The following is a 22,186-nucleotide window of genomic DNA, read 5'->3' as shown; positions in this document are numbered from 1 at the left end:
GCCCTAAAGGTAGCAGGCAAATGAATTTAATTAGGAGTTCCCACTCTTATGAGTAACTTTTTTCCTCTTTTTCTGCAGTTTTTTTCTTTTTTAACCTTAAGCTTAAAAAAATCCTCCAAGTTACAAAACCAGAAATTTGAAAAGTCAGAATTTGGAAAACAAAGAGCCCACTGACTATATAAAGATGATAATATACACCTAAAAATGGCTTGATTGGTATGTAGGTAAATAATTCCTGTACCAGAAATGTTGTTTTTGTGGCTGAAATTTGATCAGGGATCTCATTAGTATAAGCTGGTAAATCATATAACATTGTGATTATTTTATTCAGGTATTTGAGTATTTCTCTTAAAATACATGGTTTATTCCCAGAGAGTTTGCTTTAACATACACATTTTCATCATTAGCTCTTGAGTTCTGTATCCTGTATATGCACTTTTGGTTTGTAGCAGTAACTGTTCAGTAAACATTGAGGAATATGTTACAGACCACATATGTCTTATGCTTACACTAGTATGCAGGAAGTGAGTAGGTGCTTTTAAAATCAGAATTCTTTGGTCAGTCGTTGGTGTGTGGTGGTGTTTTCACTGACTTTTTCAGAGAGATGTAGCAGGTACAGTTCTAATTTAATTGTGCATATTTCAAAACTTGTGTTTTTCATCAGAGATGAGTTTTTATTTTTGTATCCATTCAAATTTCTGATTTCAGTAATAGAAAGAAGAGTTGTCTGCAGGCTCATAAGTCATCTTTTGTTTCAGTGGGCATTAATCAGCCATAGCTGGATTGCAGATTTTTTTATGTCATCGTGAAATGCCTTTGACATACTCTCCAAATTTTGCTTGTATTTTTATTTTCATATTTAAACAGTAGTGATGACATTACATTATTGAAAATATTTTGAATATCTTTGAAATTTTGTGTTTATATTTTCACTGGTGTCCAACCACAGAGAATTGAAATGTCAGTTTAGGAAAACCCTTTTTTAGTGGTTTATTTTCTCAGACAGCTGGAATTAATACAAAATAATTTAGCCCATCCTGACAGTTTTTTTTCCAAAACTGAAGATTATATCAACTTCTGGTTTTTAACAAGGGTTTTTGCTGCTTAACAGTAATGGGTGTTTTCCTTGTTTGTCTTTTTTTTTTTCATCTACCCCCACCACCTCCACCCCTAGTTTCTCAGGTCATTTGTAGGTATATTTCCCCCGTGATTTAAATGTTGAGGACTTTAGCTAAGGCCTTTTATGTTTAATTATGATTAGAAACTTGAGGACCTTTGGATCATGGTCATGTTTCTAGTCTGTGTGAGTGACTTCTTGAAAGCCTGGCAGAACCCAACTGTTTTCTTTCTGTTATCAAAGCTGATAGTTTTGAAATAGCACCAATAATAACCCAGGGAAATGTCATGTAATTTTTAATTGTCCGTTATGACAGGTGTCTAATGCATGTCAGCATGAAAGCCTCATCACTCTGTGTCATCCTTTTTGGTTTTCACTATGCATTTGTAAATTTTCTTTTTAAGTTTGGAAGTTTTTGTATTTTTTGTTTTTAAACTGGAAAAACTAGCCATTTTGAGAGAAGGATGATACTAGGCCATGAGCACAAAGGTCCTTGGTGTGCCTGTAGGGAAAATACCTGAAATCCTACAATTAAGACTTTTGGTCCTTTTTGCTTTTAAAAAGCTTTGCTTGACATGCTAATGTGGAGTAGGCACCTGTTCAGAAACTTATGCAAGTGTGCAGTCTGTGCATAAGTGGGGTCAAAGTACAATTTGTGGCTAGATACATTTTTTCCAGTTTAAATAATCTCACTAACCATTAACTTTCGAATATCTTTTGATAAGATGGCTGGACAAATGATTTTACTCTTTTAGGGGGTGAAGTCCATGACATCTAATTTTACTCTAATCCAAAGTGTGTGTGGTTTTCTTTTTTTTTTTTTTAAGTTGATGTGACAGCTTACCGAAGAGCAGAGTACTGTGGGTTTTGCTCCATGTTTGTTTGAATCTTTATCTGACATTGTGGCTTTTGTTAGATCTGGGCAGTTTGTGCTTCAATGTTTTTGAAACAATGGCTTGATACCATTTCTAAATGTATGTATTATAACTAATTATGTTTAGTTTGGTGTGTACCTGCAGAGTGCCATCATTCAGATGAATCTCTTAATTTGTGTTGCTCGTTCTGTTGTGCAGGTTCATAATATTGGTAAACTACTTAAAACTTCAGAGTGTAATGAAAACAAATGTCTAAAACTATCTGGTTCTAATTCTCATTAGCCAGAATTTCATAATCTCAACATTGGATGTTCTTTGTAACAACCAATTGTTTCTTTTACTTTAAAAAAATGTATTTGTTTAATTGATTTTTTTGGAACTCAGTTCAAATGGATGGAAAGAATTTCTTCAGTATATCATTAAACAACTTATTAAGTATTACTGGTAAAAAAAAAAAAAAAAGCCAAGCTAATTTAGATTTTTAATCACAACTTCAAAGTTTATGAAAAATTAATCATTCAGCTCCTAGCCAATTTTTTCATATTATTTTGTTGGTTATAACTGGGATTCCTATAAAGAGTTTTCCACGCAAAAAATGTAAATTCCTGGTTTAAGATGTATATTTTGACTCTCACCTGAGAGTAGATAGAGTTTTCCCTTTAAGGATTATATCTTAAAATGTCCATCCTCTGGCTGGTATAAGCTCTTGTCACATTTTGAAGGTAATATATATACTCTGGACCTTCTTAACTCAGATCATTTGAGATACAATAGTAAAAGTAAGGTGTGTGTTGCTTTCTGAGTCAAACACTTGTTTAGGTATATTTAAAAACTATTTTTATGAGCAGGTTTTCACTGACAATTTTTTTGTTGTTTTTTGTCTTTTTGATTTTAAATCCACTTTCTTCAGACAGTGAAATTGCTCATTTGCAGGTACAGCTTGAACTGCAGTTTGGCTCCCTATAGGAACCACTCACCAAAAACTCTGGTAACAGAACTAGGAAATCCTGTTGAGAAGAGGGCCTTAATGACCTTTTTTGTGAAAAAATTTTTGGAGAGAATTTCTGGACATTTTTTTTTCTGTCTGCCACAGTGTTTGGTTTGGAGATAGGAGTTAGGTATGAGAACAAGAAGAGAAATGGAGCTGACCCTGTTAACATTCTGGTTATAGTGATGTGCCTAAAGGGAGAAAACGATTTCAGGTAACTACGGTGAACTGTCTAGCTTAATGAAGAGTTTTATATGTATGATGTAAACAGAGTTGGAAAGTAAAAGTCCTACAGTGTTCTTTGGCTGTTTAGCGATTGTTTGTATGAGGGTTTTCTTAAAAGAAAATAACAGCTGCTGTCTTTGGTAACACAGATGAAGGTGGATTTTTAAAAGGCTTTGTATCTTGACCCCTTTCTACAGTAATGGAGTAGGTCTGTATTGCTCCATATAAATTACAGAATGAAAATAGAGGGGGTAAAAGTTTGACTAAACTCCTTTTTATAGTTTCATTTTTTAAGTTATATTTAGAATATATTGATTATAAATTGATTGTAAACTTACTTTTTTCTGAGTTTTTTTGATATGTTTTACTCAGTTACATGAGTACCAAGGATATTTTCAGTCCTATAATCCTCACTTAATTGCAGTCTTTAAAAAAAAATCCACCCTTATTGTTCTACTTGTTGTCTATTCATACAGTAAATTCATTTCAAGGTTTGTGCCAGTGGGTATTATTGGTGCTTTTTGAAGTCAAGGTGGACTATCCAGGAAGGTCTTGTTAATGTTATGTTCAGCTATAATGGCATAGGGGAAATATATATATTTTTAATATTGTAAACATTTGTACTGAATAACCTTTTTCCCCTCCCCCCCCGCAAGCAAAACTGGTGAACAACGGATGAAGATACAGAATTCAAAGCTCTAATGGACCTTTTTGAAGAGAAGTTGTGGCTTATGTGGAGTTTACATGGGCCTCTTGATGGAAGAAAGCTAATCTGTTTAGTATTTGTGCATTTTACTAAAATGGCAGCTTAAAGTTGTGTATCTGCTATTGTGATGCCAATGCCGGTGTTTTAAGTGGAAAAAAAATGACCTTGCTTTGTGCTGTGTACACAAGATTTCTGGAAAAGAAAAACCCTTTTTATGGCTCACACAGCTTAAAAGTAGCTGTCACTCAAACGTGCGCTCACAGTTGAGCTGCTTTTGTTTTATTCTAAATAAATTGTTTCTTTTGAGGAAAATGTTTTTCTGCCTGGAAGTGAATTGACGGCAAACCTTTGACCCCTTTGTTTGCAGCTGAGGGGGTACTTGCTGCTGCTCAGATCTTGTATGTCTTGAGCAAGAAGCAGGGAGACCATCATTTTGACTATCACAGTGTGTCAATTCTGAAGGATCACTAGTGTTACTGTGACCCCCTTTGTTTGCAGTGAAGGGGATCATTTGCTTCTGAGTCCTCAAGTTGATGAGGAAATGGTGCTGTTTGCTGGCACGCAAGAAGCCGGGGCAAGCACCGTAAGCCTCACCACAGTGCACGAGTCGGGGGCTTTGCTGGTTTGAAGAGCCGGAGTTGCTGAAATTTAAGTTTTGATTTATTTTGTTCACCCATCACGTTTGGCCTTAGTTTCATTTTTAATTTGAAGAAAAGTTTGAAATTGCTTTATCTTGCTCTTAACATTTGCACCAAATTGCCAAAAGAAGGAGAAATGCTCCGCTTGCTTTTTAAATGTTAATGATGATGTTAATAAAGCCTTTCCTGACACATTTGAGGAGCTCCTCCATCTTCAGGGGCTTCTTGCCAGAGTTATGCAGTGATGGGTTTAGTTCTGAATGGATGAAGAGTTCCTGAGAGCTAGCGTTTGTAATTAGAACCGTTACTTGGTATCTGTGCCTTATTTGACCTGTGGTTCCACATGCCTTGGATGTGCATGCACCGTGACGGTTTCATAGGTACGAACGCACACTCAGGCCCAGTCACTTCGGTTGGTAGTACAGATTGTGAGGAAAAGATGGAGGCATCCTTAAGGAGGAAAAAGTGTTTGCCTTTAGTTCCTGCATTATCCTGTACAGGGGCTCCTGAGCTTTGGAAGCTGTTTCCAGTACAGGAGAACAACTCCCCTGTTTGCAGCAGGAGACTTCGGTGCACAGTGACAACGCTGGAGTTCAAGAGGAAGCCAGCAGTGCTGCACCATTGGCTTCAGACACCATTGTTGTTTGCCAGTTTTAAACTTAACTAGTTGCAGACGAAGACCACCTTGAAATGCAGGCTTGTTGGGCTTGTTTTGAATTTTAACCTCGGATGGAAGAGCCCTAGTGCTGTCTGTCTCCATGCGGGATGATGATTACTTAGGCAACAGGTGATTATCAACAAAGGATGCCACGCTTATACTCTGCAAGGTGGTGTTCCAGTGGCAAACAGCTGTATAAACTCTTGTAAACAGGTAAGAGGGTTTTTAGAGGTCAAAATGCATTATAATTAATAGGGTGAGGGCTTTTAATGTTTTGGGGTATGTTTCTCTGATTGGAAGTCTTTAGGCACTCTGCTGCTGTTACTAGCTTCCTCCCCTCAGCAAAGTGTTGTATTAACAAAGTTGCAGGCCAGAACTTTTGTCCTACTTGGTATTTTGATTTTTCTAAGTTTTAAAATTTGTTTTAACGTTTGAAAAAATTATTTTAATGTGAGAGCCAACGTATTAAAATCCTGGTTATGGATTTGGACCTACAAAAATTTGACGTTTTCTCTTAGCCATAGCCTTCACCCTTAGTGGTGATTTAATGGTGCTGGAAGAACTCAACTGGTATAAAAATGTTGCTTATTACAAACACTGGTTTCTAAACCTCCAAGTTAAGAATATTTTAGTATGTATAGCAAAAAAGTGTATTATCAGACTGGGAATGACAGATAGTATAGCCAAAATAGTTAATTTTTTTCTTTTTCCACAGGGAGATTTATTTAATTATAAAATTAGGTAGCTACAATGAACTTTAGGAGGTGAATGGGCAGTGTTGAGGAAGATCTAGCTCTTAACCATTTTCATTGTCCATTTAGCCCTGCCAGCCTTCTGAGCCCTTCCAGCCCCTCCCTTCAACATTAATCAGGTGTGAGGCTTTGGCCGCTTAATACAAGCACAACTTCTTAAATGTATAATACAACTTAGGTTTCCTTGCTTTATTTTAAATGGGATCAGATATTTTGAAGAGAATTTTTCTTTTTCATGAGATTTTTGTTTTTCATCTCTTTCCAAAGGGGAAAAGAGAAGTACGATGGTTTTTAGGTTCTCAGTATGTAATTTTCAAGTTTTTAAAACATGTGCTTATGAGTTGGCTGCCATTTAAAGCTTTGCTAAATGATCTCTCATGTACATTTCTTTAAACAGTTTATTTCTGTTGGAAATGTTAATTTCCAGTGTGTTTTCTTTCTCTGACTACTGAAAGCCCATTAAGTAGTTTTTACAGTTAGTAAAAAAATATTTAAAATCACTGTGGCAATTTGAGGAAGATTTTGTTACGCTCTACATATTTCTCCATGTTTGGTATCTTTCTTCATCTCTCAAGAAGAAGAAATAATGTTGCAGACAGGGCATTTGTTTATTTGTGTATGGAACCATGTCATGCAAAATGGAAAGATACACAGTTTTTTGAAACTACTCATGAAATCATTTTATTTCCAGCTACACCATGAAGAAAAAATATTAATTGGGTTGAGTATTAGATCTAGAGTTCTGGTTTTATAAATTGGAAACTGCCCTTTGGAATTATATGTGTGGTTTTCCAGTGTCTTTTGTATGATCTAAATTTAGGGTTCTACTATAAAGGAAATAGTTCCAAGAACACCCCTGAGTTGACTTGTGCTCATTTTGAAAAGTCTGGTTGTATTAAAATTGAAAATGGGGATTACCCTGACTTTAGTAAAACAACCTAGATTTTATAAATTGCCACTTTGGTAGCTTAAGGCACATTATTATTTACAAGCTGTTTATCTGAGGCAATAAATTTAGTGCTTATGGCTTGTACAGCATCTATTTTTCTTCTTTGCAATAAGATATATGGTTATGGCTTATCTGACCATCACCACCATTTCCCATTCCAGTTTGCTCTTTTTAAGCTTTCCTGGTTAAAATAGGCTTTTTACTTAAAAACTTGAATTATAACCTAGTTATAAGTTCTAAGCAGAGGAGTTTATTGAGTAACAAAATTCCTTTAAACCTCAGACAAGATTGCTGCTAAGAAGCAACCAAAAAGAGATTTTGATTTTGAGGTAAAATTACTTAACATGCTTCTGTACCCAAATGCTGTGATATTAAGCATTCAGGTAGAGTTCCTGTATAAATTAAATGCTGGCTGTATGTTAAGAACTAAGATGCTGAGTATATAGGACAAAGTATCAAATAGTCTCTACCCCTGTCAGCAACTTGTACTCTAATTGGAGAAACTAGATATAAACAGGTAAATAGTTAAATATCAGGGGAAAAAGTTCATAGTTTAAGACAACTATGGGAGAGATGTCACAGGTCAAATTTGATTAATTGAATTTTTACTGGCCATATGGGTATATGATTGAGTATATGAACTTTAAGCTGGGGTGGTCAGGAAAGGCTTTACAAAATAGTTTGTTAGTTAGAGAAGGATATAGAATGGTGGAGGGAGGTTGGGATTGAGATGTCAGGCCAAGAAGCATGAATAATAATAGAAGTTGATACATGGAAAAGATGCAGGCTGAGTCTAGAAAACTAGTAATGTAGTTGGGTCAACAAAATAGGGAGTCCGGAAAGGCAAGCCAGTTTTAGGTAGGTGGGGAGTGAGGATGGATAATCAGTTGAGGGATGCTGATGTAAAGCAACAAGACTGATAGCAGTCATTTATTCAATAGCATTCTGCCAAGTCCTCAACAAACATTCTCTCATGTACTTTTCACCACAGACCATAATCTGACAGCTAGTAAGTGATAGAGCCAGGGTTCTAACCAGGCTTTTGTTCTAGCTAGGGCTCTTGGTCACTGTACTGTCATACCTCACTTTTTTCCAGAGGCTGGGATGGGATTAAAGCTGCAAGCTTGAGAAAATGTCTGGATAGTGTATTTCAAACTATAGTGTATCAGCATTTGAGGTTCTTGGGAAACATACAGGCCCTTGGCTCCAACCCCAGAAATTCTGGGCTTTGTTAGGGCCAACATGGCCCAGGAGTCTTTGTTCTTTTACAAGCCCTCCGGGTAATTCTGATGTAGTCTGTGGTCAGTGGCCATGGGTTGAGCAGCACTAAGCCACAGAGAGTAGAGTGTTGAAGTATAAACTTGGGGTAATGTCATATTTAAGGCATGGGAAGGGAAGATGGTGCTAGAAAAGAGGCTCAGGTAGGAGAGCCAGAATAGTGTTCAGATTCTGAAGCTGAGAGGAGCTTCCAGAAGATAAATTCAGAGCTATTGAAGAGAGAAGCAGAATGAAACTGCAAATGCCGTGGAATTTATTACTTAAAATTGTCACTTAAGTAATAGTTTTATAGTCATGTAATTATATCTCCCAGGAATTCAATCTAGCTTAGTATTTAATTTTACCGTATAACTGTCTGTGAAGAAGCTTTGCTGTTTAGTTTATGAAATGCTAAAGGGGTACCAGAAAAGTTTTATGACTTGGCTAAGGGGTACATAGCCAGAAACTGGTTGAGGTATCCTTGAGTTTTCAGTTAATCTAAAAAATAATGTGATTGTAGTCTATTTTGAAATTGAAAGCGATTGTAGGATTGAGTGAGTATATGTGTATGTACACAACGTTAAGTTGTTTTCCATGAATGAACCATCACTTTTCTCTCATACCTCCTAACTAGGTTACTAATAGGATTGAGATACAATGGAATTATAGGTAAAGTTGAGTGTATCTTTGACTTGTAAATGGTTGAAAGATTTCCCATTTTGAATTATCAATACTTGTTTTGTCTTTGATTGGTATAGCTAATTATTTAATTCTTCAAATATTTAGGTACCTGTTATGTATCAAGTAGTATTCTAGGTCTTGGGAGTATATTGGTGAGGAAAACAGCTCCTTATGTCTCACGGAGCTCATAATCTGATGAAAGAAGGGAAGTAGTAAACTAAGTTAGGGCCTTGTTGCCAAGGACTAAGGGTTTAGATTGTATTCTAAAGCTGAATGCAGTGGAAAGCCATTGGAGGTTTTAAGCAGGGGGATGAAGTGATTTGATCAAGATTTGACTATGTGTCTCAGGAAAGTAACAAATAAATGTCTTTCAGATTTCTTTCAATTACTCCCAAGATCTAGAATAGTGCCTCGTATATAATAGGTACCCAAATATTTGAAGAATTAATTAATTAGCTACAGAAATTGAAGACACAGTATGAGTAATTCAAAACAGGAAATCTTTCAACCATTTTACACATCAAAGATAAAATTTCCTTCAAAGATAAATGAACATTTCAAATTCTCTGCAAAACTGTGAATATGTTCTTGCTCAGAGATAAGCAGTGTTCTTTTATTTAAATACTGTAATAGAGATTTTATTTCTTCTTCAGGCTCATAATTGTTGACTACCCTGAGGTCTTCCTCCTTGTACATCTTCATTTTCTCAACATGTCATTTTTTATTCTTTCTGCTTTCAGCAAACTGTCATGACAGTTTACACTATAGTCACATATAGTTTCTGCTATAACACACTGACCGTGTTTTCTCTATTTCATAACTTGTAATTTTTCTAGTGGTATCAAACCAAACTTCCATACTAAAGATCAATTTAGAGGGTTTTTGTGGAATGGCTGTCATCCTATGCAAGCCAGCTACATGTGTGTATACAGTTTTAAAGTACTGAATTAGTATCTGACCTTTCTCATGTAACCAGCAGATTTTCCTTTTACCCAAGAAAGGGGCTTAATGAAAAGCTGTCATGCATAAGCTTGTTACTGCATCTGTGTTCAGGGTAGAAATATTATTACAGGTAAAATTAACACTTTGAGGTACCATATACATATATATTTTTATTACATATTTTTAAGACATATCGAGAAAAGTATTGTTTGATAAAATTGTATTTTAGCATATAGAAATTGACTGTCAGTAGTTTTACCTTGCTCCCAAGATAAGCATATCATTTGTGTATATTCTTTTATAGAGAAACACTTCAATAAATACACTCTTTAGAATTTTTCTGCATTTTGTAGCAGAGGTCTCAAACCTGGCTGTGCATTAAAATCACCCGAGGAACTTTTCAATACCAATAGCTGGGAGTCTCTTGTAGATGATTTAAATTGATCTAGGTACAGTGGGGCTCTGCCAAGGCCCCACTGTTGTTTTAAGTGCCCACGTGATTCTAGTATGTAGCCAGGGTTGAGAACCACTGCCCTAGAGACAAATCTTAAACATACGGACCAACACACGCACAGTCAGCCTCTTAAAAACTGTTTGAACATCAAAGCCAAAAACTTTCAGAGTATAATTTGGGTTCAGTAGAGTATGTATATTGTTTAGTCTTCTAGAATTTCTGCTGTTGAAAGTGTGGCTCTCAGACCAGCAGTAATAGCATCACCTAGAAGCTTGTTAAGAAATGTAGAATTGCAAGGCCTCACACAGACCCACTGAATGGACTCAGATCCCTAGGTGATTCCTCTGTACTGGAAGGTTTGAGAAGTACTTATTAAGATGCAGATACATAAATGTCCTTTGTAGTAAAAATGGGTGATTAGAATCTTATCCCTCATGCATAAGATTCTCAGATTTGTGCATTAGTCAATGACATTTACTTTAAAGATTTTAAAAAAATATTTCAATAAGAAAAGTAAGAACAAGAGTTCATAGGTAGTGAGCTTCTGGTGACCAGAGAATTACCAGAGGGTCTCTGCCACCAAGATAGGGGAGGGGTTATTGTTGTCTATCCTAGTTGGTTGGTTCTTGCTTATTTTGTTATACTTACATTTTTTTCTCTCCCTCCTATTCTGTTATAGCCCACTCTTTTCATTGTGAGAAAGAACATGTTATTTTTTTATAGATACAGGTGAAGATATTTGAGACACTGTACTGATAGGTACCCCATAATTTAGAAAATTTGGTAGAGGTAGGTTCAGAGTTTTCTATGGAGGGGACGGATATGGACGGGATTGAGGAGTGGTTCCTAATTGCTTTTGTTTTTAAATTATTGTATGATAATAACTTCATTAATAAACTGCTTTTCCTCACATAGCAACAAGATTTGTATATATTGAAGGGAATGGACCAATGTGAATGTTCAGAAAATACTGTAAATTGCATGATATCAATTTAGATACAGAAATGCTATTTTTAATGTATAAGTTTTTATGATAAAAGATTCTAAAGTACATTAACCAAGCAACCATGTTGATATCAAATGAAAAATTGCAGCCAGATTATTCTCATCGCACAATTTTTTAACTTTTAAATTGGCATATGTGTTTTAGAGGGATTTTTCATTAAGCACAGCAATGTCAGCGTCTCTAGAAAACTTTTCTAGGGTTCATTTATGATTTATAGATTTCTCCTGAGACATGAGAGGTGTTTTTTAATTTTTTAGTGGAGACTTACCTGTATCATTTATTTCTCCTGACAAATTTCATTTATGAAGTTTACCCTCTGCAGTGTTATTAATCTTACTGGGAATTCATTCCACGAAAAGGATGAATTCATCCGAACTTAAAGGTTTGGTGGTTGAAAATACTTTATTTCTGTGATACATGAGTGTTTTTTTCTTTAATATTACTGGTTTAAAGGTATTTTGAACCTTCAGAGACGCCTTTTCTTCTATTTGCTGCTCCTTAAGTTTAGAGATGTCTGAAGCCCCAATTTAAAAAAAAAAATTTTAACACATTGTATTGGATCTACCTCCTCTATTTTTTTTTTAATAGCCAAGTTTAAAGGAGGGAACATTTCTAAGTAGAGTAATTGGTTAAATGTCTTTTTTTCCTCCTGGGTTTCTTTTTAGGAACTACTGACAATCAAAAACCTATAGCCGACTTTGGGATATGGCTTTATTATTCAGCAACTAAAAGATGAGTTCTAATTGGCAGACTTCTGGCATTGGCACTTGTCCTTCTGTTTCTGTAGAAACTGGGTTGGAAGTCAGAGCTGCACAAAGGGAAAGGGTAAGTTTCTTTTAAACTCCATATTTATAAACCCGTATTAACTGTGGCATGGTATCAGTTTTCACATAAGGATATATACATCAGTGTACTAGAAGGCAAATATGAACTACTGATTTTTACCTGAGTGGAAACTGACATCAAGTCATTTAATGTAATAGGAGGGTTTGAATATGGATTTATTTTTCTCGTGACTCTGACTTCACATTTCTTGAAGCAGTGAACTCAGTATGATGATTCTCACTTTCACTTATATCTCATTTCGGGGTGATAAAATTGGTTTTTATCCTCTTAGATCTTTATTGTCATTTTCTGGTAAGTGAAAATTGGGGTATAAAATATGTACAGAGGACATTTAAAAAGTCTGCATGAATTGTAAGTCTCTTCTCTGGGGCAAAGTCTGACTCTTTCCATTATAAAACAAGTACTGTACAACTGACTAGTTTTTTAGCTTCTCTCCTCTCTTAGCCAAGCAGGACGAGGTCGTCTGTTGGGCACATACATGTGTTCTCATCCAGGCAGACACCCATTAATCGTAGAACCTAAGACACCTGCCAGTTGGTGAGTTATCTTATTACTATGGCTTCAGAGGACTATGCTGCACAGCTGGGGCATTTAGGCTTGAAATGGTTTAATCAAGTGTGATAAACTCCTCTGATCTACAGGTTGGTGTTTGTAAATAATTTATACTAAACTTTGACTAGTTGGGATATTGAAGGAAGGTAATATTAGCTCTTGTTCTTTAAAACTTATCTATCATTTCCTTGGTCCTGAAATACTGCTCTTAAGGGATAGATTTCTCTTTTCCTTGCTAAAAGAATGTTGATGTTGGTTGACACCAACCAAAGAGTGGGACATCTTGGCTTTATTTTGGCACAAATTGTTAGTTTTGTAAAAATAGTGTAAAAGTGAAAGTTGGAAATTTTTCAATAGGGAAAGTTAATTCAGTTTTGAAATTTCACTTCACAAGTCCTCGGTCAGTTAATGCCTGAAAGTGGATTTTCATTAAAACTGTAATGCCTCCCTTCTTAAGTACTACTGTGTATCCTATTGGTTTCTGTTTGCTCACTGGAGCTTGAATGATGTAAAAATAAATTGAATTTGTGACTGTTGGTAAACATGGATAGAAGAAACTTTAGTCTCTAGCTGCCTGCTGTCAAGTATCCAGACATGCAGATGTGTCTTTACTCCTTAGTAAGGGTGGCCAGCTTGTCCTGGTTTTAAAACGGAGAGTCATAGATCCCAGGAACTCACTGATTTCCAGGCAAGCCAGACAGTTGGTCACCCTGTCTTATTCTCTGCATGCCTGAAACAATGTCACTAGGTTGTTATTGATCATCGTTTTGGATAGAAGTAGATTTTTATGATATGTTAGCTTCTGTTGGAATGTACCAGAGAGTAAGTTCTTCTTTTTAAAGAAATGATAGTCTTATTTGTCTCAGTGATCCTAGGTAATGCCAGCTTCCCTCTCATAGAAATAAAACATGAATTTTAAACTGATTGATTTAAAAGGTGTTTACAAGGACTGTTGTTGTTTTTCATTTGTGTCCCCATGTTAAGACCATGGGTGATAAATGTGAGACATTTAGGTAGATATTTGTGGTGAATGAGTAGCCAAATGAGGTAAATATATATGTATATATGTCTTAAAGCCTTATACAAGTAGATTCTGTTTTAAGAGAAACACTCAAGGCTTTTAAGAAGTACTGGGCTTTGGTTTTATAATGAGGTCCTCAGAGAAACTAGGTTTGGATTTTTAAAAATTACATCTAAAATCAAATATTAATACACGGTGTGCTTTTTTTTTTCTCATGGAAAAAGCCAGTTTTACAATTAGGCAAGTTTATGTGCTAAGGAGCTAATTTTTTGCAAACAAACATAGCATCACATATGTTAATATGTCTAGATTATTTGAAAAATATCACAAATTATTTCAGTCCATTTAAGTATAATTGTTGCTTTTATTAAATTTTAAACTTTTAGAAAATCATTAAAGAAGAAAAGCCAGGGGCTGTGATCTAATCAGCATTGTTAATTAGTTTTCAGAATTGGCTCCATTAGGACTAGCTTTGTAACTTTAGGCAAATAACTTGGTCTTAATTTGCTTTTGTCCTTAGGTGTAAGACAGGAATATTAATACCAATCCATCTTCCTCACAGGATTGACATGATGCTGATGAGGTAATAGGTGGGAAAGAACTTTAAAAACGTAAAAGTACTATAAGGTGGAGTTTTATTTATTTATTTATTTATTTATAAATTTATTTATTTAATTTATTTTTGGCTGCATTGGGTCTTCATTGCTGCATGCAGGCTTTCTCTAGTTGCCGCGAGCCGGGGCTACTCTTCATTGTGCGTGGGCTTCTCATTGCGGTGGCTTCTATTGTTGCGGAGCACTGGCTCTAGGCGTGCAGGCTTCAGTAGTTGTGGTGCGCGGGCTCAGTAGTTGTGGCACACGGGCTTAGTTGCTCCGTGCGGGTAGAGTTTTAGTATCAGAAATAGTATTTCATGAACAACGTATATAGAAAATTCCTTTTCCAGTGGTGGTATGACATTTTCTTAGAGTTAGAGCAGCAAGAAATGGTCTCTTAATAGTTTTAAATATCTCAGCGAGTAACTGTGAAGAAAGTATTACTGAACTTTTATGTTCAAATTATCATGGCTCTACTAAATATGTGTATTTATAGATAATACTTTATAAACATTTCAACTAATATTTTAGTATTGAGGAATTATAAGTGGCACATACTTAGGCATTACCTTCTTTGGTCAGGGTTGGTGAATATTGGAAGACCTAAAAAAGTTCATTATCTTTAACAACTACATTCTTATTGCATTGTAGCAGATGTGTTTTGTGGCTTTAATTTGTTTGTTTGTTTTGGTTCTTAGGTATTTTGCATCCTCTTTTTCATTTCAATCTAGATATTAAAAGTTTTTGCCAATTTGAGTTAGAACGAATTTATTATAACTGCTTACAATTAAATTAGCTTCGTAATCTTGTGACACTGCCAAGAAGCCAGGGTTGTCTGAAGGGGAAAGTGTATGGTTTTCTGTCAGTTTGTGTTTGAGTTATGACTCCTCTACTTACTGGGTGTTTAATTACTTTGACCTTAAGTTTATTCATGTGTAAAATAGTCATCATAGTATTTTCTTCTAAAGTTTGTGAATATTAAATTAAGATTAAATATAAAATGTATCTGCCTCAGTGACTAGTATGTATTAGATGTTGAAATAAAGTTCTTCACCAGCCTACTTCTCCAAACACATGCTAAGCCTGTTTGTTTCCTCTTTGTCCCATGGGATATCTTGAGGGGGAAGGAGATAGAAAATCAGTGTACTCTTGCTTTTCTTGAAACCCTGTATCTGTCCGAGATAGTATTTCTAGATTATGGTTACTTAGAAATGTGTTAACATCTTATACTATTGTTCAAGGGCAGGAGTAAATGAATAGGAACATTTAAAGTTAATTGTTAATATAGTGAATACATTAGTTATGAAGTCTTCAGCTTCCTGTAGTCTAGGGAGTCAGTCTTTCTTGATTCACACCGCCCAGGTTTAGAGGGGCTATTAGCATGGAGTAGGATGAAGAACTGCTCTGTTGTGTAAGAGTCATAAAGCCTATGTAAATCAGAATTCAACTTGGAGTTCTTTAGTTGGTTCTACTTTTACTGTTTTGTGGGTTATTTTTTTTTTTTATTTTTGGCCGCGCAGCTTGCGGGATCTCAGTTCCCCAACCAAGGATTGAACCCAGGCCATGGCAGTGAAAGCCCTCAATGCTAAGCACTAGGCCACCAGGGAACTCCCTGTAGTTGGTTCTGCTTAAAATGTATAGTTTGCTTTCATAGGAGGAAAGAATCTAGTTGCCCTAGGTAGTTAAAGTCTTTTGAGAACAGTTATTGCTCAAGAGGGAAGGGGGGACGGATGAGAGTGGTTCCTAGTAAATCATTGATTTTCTTAATCTTGTGCTTTGATGTAGAAAGAAGAAGAAAGGAAATTATCAGCTACTGTGTATGAAGGGTATTTTGCTTGGTACAAGTATGTTTTCATTTAATCCTCATAGTACAGCTGTGAGGTAGCTTGGTGGTATCCTCATTTTACAGAGGAGGAAATTGGGACTCAGAGAGGCTAACTTTCACGAGGTTACATAGTAACAAATAGCAGAGCTTGGATTTATTATTATTTTTGCTGTTTGTGTGAGGGGGTACTGTTTCTGCTCTATTCATATTGTCTTACATCTGAAATGTAAAAAGAATGTTAGACATTTACATTTAAATGTAAAACCTATACATTTTAAATGGGACCAACTACAGTTTTTAAGATAATCCAGATTTGAACCCAGATTAATTTGGTTCCAGAATTGGTGCTGGCCCTTGGGAAATACATCCATCTTGTTGATCTTGCAGACTGATGGAAAAGATTGACATGTCAGCTCATATAGTGCTCTGTTAAAAGTTAGATGAGATTACAGAGGAGAGAATGACAACGCTGGGGGAGTTTTTCCAGAGGCTTTTGGTGCGTCAGATTGTGAAGGATAAGTGAGACCGTGCCTGGTGGAGAATGGCAAGCCATTGGGATTGTAACTGGTGGCACAGCTTGTACAAAGGCACACGTAGAGAGTGAGAGGGTGTGGCATTTTGGAGCTAAAACCAGGCTTTCAGTTAAGGATTTTTCTCTATAGGGAATTAATAGATATTTCAAAGCAGAGAGGAATGGAAAGATGGAATAATAATAGTAATAATAGTCTTGAGGACCATTCTGAAGGAGATTCTAGAGGAGGTTGGTATTGCAGAGAACTCTAGGGTGGTCTTTTTTTCCTTTTAAAATCACCCAGATAATGAAGAGCTCTCTATCCCCATGTAGTTGCTTAGTCTAAGTGACATTAATTAGTTAACATAATTATTCCATATTTAAGAAACATCTTTTGGTTTATCTCCCGTTAAGAGCCACCTAGTCAACTTTCATATAAAACTTGTTCTAAAGATATGTCTAGATATTTAGCGTGAACCTTTCAGATAATTAGATATAGTGAAAAAGTAACATTGTTTGGATGAGCTTTGTGCTTTGATGTAGCACATTGTTTGGATGATCATACTATTCAAATGATCTTGCAATAAAGGTTTGTTGTTTGTGGGGTTTTTTCTTTTTTTAGCAGTTCTTATTTATTTTTTATTACATAGCAATACATGTTTATTATAGAAAATTTAAGAAACAAAATAATGAAAAGAAAACAAAGATTATCTCTAGTTAAGAAGCAAAGATAAACTATTTGGGGGTTGTATACTCTTCCAGTCACTAAACAATGTTTCAATGTTCATTCAGATTTCAGAGTTCAATGGCTCTGTTTAATACTGCTTTATATGAAGGAAAATGGTTTTCTGTCTTTACATATTTTTGCAACTGAATTACCATGGCACAACTGAGAGTTTGGTTAATTTATTATTACAGTACATTCTGATTTTCATTTAATATCTAAAGTAGCTGCTTCAACTGATTAAAATTTTAGCCTATTTGATTAAATACTAACAAAGAGTTTAAGTTGCTATTACTCTTTTCTTCCCACCAGTTAGACATTCTTCAGAGTGCTAAAGCAAAAAGCAACCTTAAAAAATTACGTGGTTCACCTTCTTAGTTTACAAATGCGGGTACTTTTCTTCCATGCTTTTGTTTCCAGTGACTTTTAGTTTAGACTTTGTTTTGTTAAGCTCTCACTTGATTGCAGTCCTCTCTCCTTCTGGTCAGACTGTTTTTCCATCTCTCAGCCAATGGTACAAAGAAAAGGGAAACTGAAGAGAGGAGATAGCATATGCCGGAGAAGTAGAAGGAGCCGGTGTATGTCTGGGTATAATCATATAACCAGCCTATAAGGAAGGAAGGATTTCTGTTAGTGATGCAAACCTTTCCATTAGTAGTTCTCAGCCATGAACCGTTCCTTGAAGGAAGGAGCCTCCTGTACTTACTAGTTTGTATCGTGACCCATTAGAAAGTTAGTCAAGCTGCTTACCTGTCTTATTTTCTATTGATGAAGTTAAATCAATTCCATCTGAGTTAGGGGTTTAAACCTTGGGTTAAAAGTAATTGTGAACCCAGAGCCCATCTCCAGTCTTGTAATGGAAGTTGGGGAAAATTAGGAACACGTACCATTTCATTTTAACAATGAATTTTATTAGAAGACCACTATTCTTACGAAGAAAAATATTGTGAATTACTATTTTCCAAAGAAAAAAGTGAGAACTGATTATTATCTTTTTTCCTTCACTGAACAGACATTTGAATTCTTACTATGTTCCCAGCAATGTGCTAGGTGTTGAGGATATGATAATGAGCCAAAACAGACATGGTCCCTGCCCTCATAGACCATATAGTTTACTGGGGATTTGGTATTAACCACATAAATTACACCTGCGATAAAGGCTGTGAGGGGATGGATGGTTCAGGAGGTTATGAGAACAAATGAAAAGGAACTGACTTACTTGGCCAAGTGGGTTAAACAATGACGATAATTCCTCCTGAAATCAAAGTGCTCTTTTAAAGCAAGAATTGGGAGGGTCCTCAAATCATTGGGCTAATGGCACATACTAGAACTTCTTAAGTGAAACGCTTTTTAAAAAAAAAAATGTGAGTTTGTGGTGGCAAAGAATATTTGTGCAAGGCACCAACGTTTATACATTATTGCAAAAGTCAACCCTGTGGAAAAGGCAAATAATGTCTCAATATTATTATGAAAATAGTTTTGACCTCAGGCTCCCTAAAAAGGGCTCGGGACCTCTGGGGGGGGTCACAGTCTTTTCTAGATTATTGTATGCATATTATGTTTGTAGATGCAAACTTACAATATGCCTTTTATAAGTTTTTATATTTAAAATCTTGAAAAACCTTAAGTCAAGGATGTTACTCTGATCATTTATTCAAAAAATTTTGGTACTCTATGCCAGCACAGTTCTGGTTACTAGGGATAAACCCATGGACAAAAATGGATGAAAATATCTGTCTCCATGGAGCTTACATTGTATCTTTTGATTTTCACTTGTATCTTGGAACATGATTTCTCACTGGATGTGTAGAGTATACCCTTTTTTTCTGTCTGATTGTGTATGTCTTTACCTCCTCTCCTTTTTATTCTCTTACTTGGCTCTGATAGAGACTTTCAATTTTTGTTTGTTTGCTTCATTAGCTTTTTGTTTCCTTTTCTTAATGTAATGGATGAATGGAATGTTTTATTTAAATTCAGCTAACTTTAAGTTGCTTTTACTTGTTTTATCAGTGAACTCAATTAAATGTTTCTTGGAGTTAAGCAAAATAGTGAAACCGACTGGGACAAGTCTTTGTATTATGTTGATTGACCTTTAGATATCTAAGAAACGGTTGACCAATCTGTCAGTTTTTCTAGAAATTTCTGTGAAGGAGGAACTGTGGAAAGCAGCAGCACCCCCTCTTATCCTTTGTCATTCTTGCCTTCGTCCCTTAGTATAGCAATTTACCAGTTTATATATAACCTGTGAATTGTAAGACACGGGTATTTGAAGCAACACTCTAGGAAAAGACTACAAATTCTTGGACAGGGAGGTAGATAGTGCTGCTAAAAGGTCAGGAGGGTAAAGCTAAAAATAGTGAAACTGAGTTGTTTTATAAATCCTGGAGGGACTAAAACAGTTTAAGAGAAAACTGCTTATAAGCCTTTCATTTCACACACATTTAAAGTCAGAATGTTGTTTCTGAAACGTGAAAGATTAAGATATATTTAGTGTATTTTCTTACCAGGGCAGGGAGTTACTTAGCATGCTTTAGAACAGTTTCCATGTATTTCCATGCAAAGTTTTTATTTATTTATGTATGTATGTATGTATGTATGTATGTATGTATGTATGTATGTATGTCGTGTCGCACAGCTTGCAGAATCTTAGCTCCCCAACCAGGGATTGTACCTGGGCCCCTGGCAGTGAGAGCGCTGAGTCCTAACCACTGGACTGCCAGGGAATAACCAATGCAAAGTTTAATGAAATAATTTGTTTTAAATCTGTTTCTCCCATTCATGCTTGATTATTGAGAGATTAGTATATTTTAAAATTCTGTCTCTAAGATCTAATTGCCATTCCGTACGATAATAATGTGAAGTTGAGTATTTAGTTTTAAGATGTTATTTATAATAGCAAATATGAGGTGAAATGTAAGATGCAGGACTATACTGTACTATTATTAATTAATTGTCCTATGAAAATATTAGCTTCATAATCAAGCTTAAATTTAAGTGGCTACTAGGTAAGTTAAATTCATAGCTTTGCTGCTCTAACCAAACATCTCTATTTGGTTGGAATAATTAGCCTTTCCCCACCATTGAAAGTAAAAGAAGACTGTATAGGGAATTCGCTGGCAGTCCCGTGGTTAGGACTCCTCGCTTCCACTGCAGGGAACACGGGTTCGATCCCTGGTCAGGGAGCTAAGATCCCACACGCCACGCGGTGCGGCCAAAAAAAAAAAAAGACTGCATATTTGATCTGATTTTATTAGGTCTTTGTACTTTTTTTATAATAGCATGAAATAGATGTATACAAATGCACTTTCAACCCTGAACAGTTTCAGGGTTATTGTTGGTAGTTCAGAAACCACTGCATTCTAATCATTTTCAAATGGAAATACACGCATAAGTTGGCATTCAAAAGACTAGGTTTCTTTGTGGTCATAGCAAAAGCATTGTGAGTGGCAGAGAATACCAGCCACAGTCCAGGAAAGCGTGCAATGGATCTGAGCCTCCACTCCATGCTAAGGAATACTGTATGTAGCCAGCATTCTGAGGAGTACGCTGCCTACTGGTGCAGACTTCCTAAGCTGAAGTCCCCTCTAAGCATTTCCTCCGTGTCTCCAGACTACCTGCATCAGATTCACTTAAGATGCATGTTAATTGTGCAAATTCATTGGCTTCCTAAGCATACTTCTTCCTAGGTGGCACCCAGTTGATTCTTACATACAATAAAGTTGTTGTCCAAATTACTTCTTTATAGCTGTAAACCTTGTTCTGGGTAGGAATATCTAATAATGTTTCCTGTGATAATTTAAAACAACTAAGAAGATAGGCCTCAGCCTATCTTAAACAGCTTTGCAAACCAGTTTTCTTACAGTCAACAAAAAAGGGATTGGAATAATCTTTTAAGTTTGATGTTTAATATAGAATCTAAATTCATTTTTTTAAATGTCAACATTTTAAAAATGATACTCTATATCATTTTATGGGTTAAGCCATACACGTTTAAAAATGAGATTAACATCTTGTCTAAAAAGTATTCATATCTGATATCTCAGAAGTTGATATTTAGCTGAGTTATGAATCCTTTTCAATAGGATTACTACTGTAAGTTTATTATTGGTCATCATGTTAAGATTTGAAATACCCCTAGAAGGCCCTTAATTCCAAAGTTCCTTGATGGTAGTTCAAATTAGTTTTTGAGGATTCTGTAAGTGGCTAGCCAGTGTTGAACCAGAGCTTCTAGCTGTTAGGCTGTAGAATAGTGGCAGACTTCCAAGGTGTGCAGAGACAATGATCTTCTCACATTCTTGGGGTCACTGGAGCTGCCGCCTGGCTGTTAGCAGCCTTGTCATTTTACTTTAGGTGTGCTGTATGTGCCATGAAGGGAAAAATCTTGGGAAACATGGTTTAGCAAATATAAACCTCAGTGCCTTTTAAGACAGGAACTCTCTAAAGGCCTCATGATAGAAATTTGCCGTAAGATTTACTGGTAGTGCTATAAGTATTGGCTCTGTGTTGTAAGTTTTATTAAGAGGATTGTGGTCTGTGTTAGGATTTTGAAACTTGATTCCTTGGCCTTGCAAGGAAAGGACTACCTCCCCTCTCTCCTGTTTAAACCACAATAGAGAGCTATTTGGAATTTATTTTTGATGCTTTTGTAGGGATTCATTAATCCTAGGAATGCTGTGTATCAAAGTAAAATTCTGTGGGGTTTGTTGCTTATGGGGAAAATAACCTCTGGATAAAGAAATGATTTACATTGTTTCCTTTTGCCTCTTCAGGGTATATAATATATTCCTCAGGATTTAAAGGACAGAGAACTTTGTTCTGCCTTCTCACTTGTCCCCCATACCCCCAATCTCCAAAATGGATTTATAG

General features: G+C 35.8%; 2 protein-coding genes across 7 annotated transcripts in view; one reads left to right on the top strand and one right to left on the bottom strand.

Annotated features, from left to right (window-relative positions):
- Positions 1 to 22,186, top strand: part of RBM15 (RNA binding motif protein 15) — a 29,517-nt gene that overhangs the window by 4,035 nt on the left and 3,296 nt on the right. Inside the window, exons 2-3 of the mRNA XM_082366202.1 lie at positions 3,862 to 5,420; positions 11,914 to 12,073. Coding sequence (XP_082222328.1) covers positions 3,862 to 3,884 — 23 coding nt within the window. The 3' untranslated portion in view covers positions 3,885 to 5,420; positions 11,914 to 12,073. The remainder of the gene's footprint in view (positions 1 to 3,861; positions 5,421 to 11,913; positions 12,074 to 22,186) is intronic.
- Positions 68 to 22,186, bottom strand: part of SLC16A4 (solute carrier family 16 member 4) — a 39,474-nt gene continuing 17,355 nt past the window's right edge. For all 6 annotated transcript variants that reach the window (XM_082366289.1, XM_082366294.1, XM_082366290.1 and 3 more), the window contains one exon: positions 68 to 17,927. In XM_082366289.1, coding sequence (XP_082222415.1) covers positions 17,767 to 17,927 — 161 coding nt within the window. In that variant the 3' untranslated portion in view covers positions 68 to 17,766. The remainder of the gene's footprint in view (positions 17,928 to 22,186) is intronic.

Source organism: Balaenoptera borealis (genome assembly GCF_965194805.1).
Source record: "Balaenoptera borealis genome assembly, chromosome: 1".
Lineage (NCBI taxonomy): Eukaryota > Metazoa > Chordata > Mammalia > Artiodactyla > Balaenopteridae > Balaenoptera > Balaenoptera borealis.
This window is presented reverse-complemented; position numbering and strand designations above follow the sequence as displayed.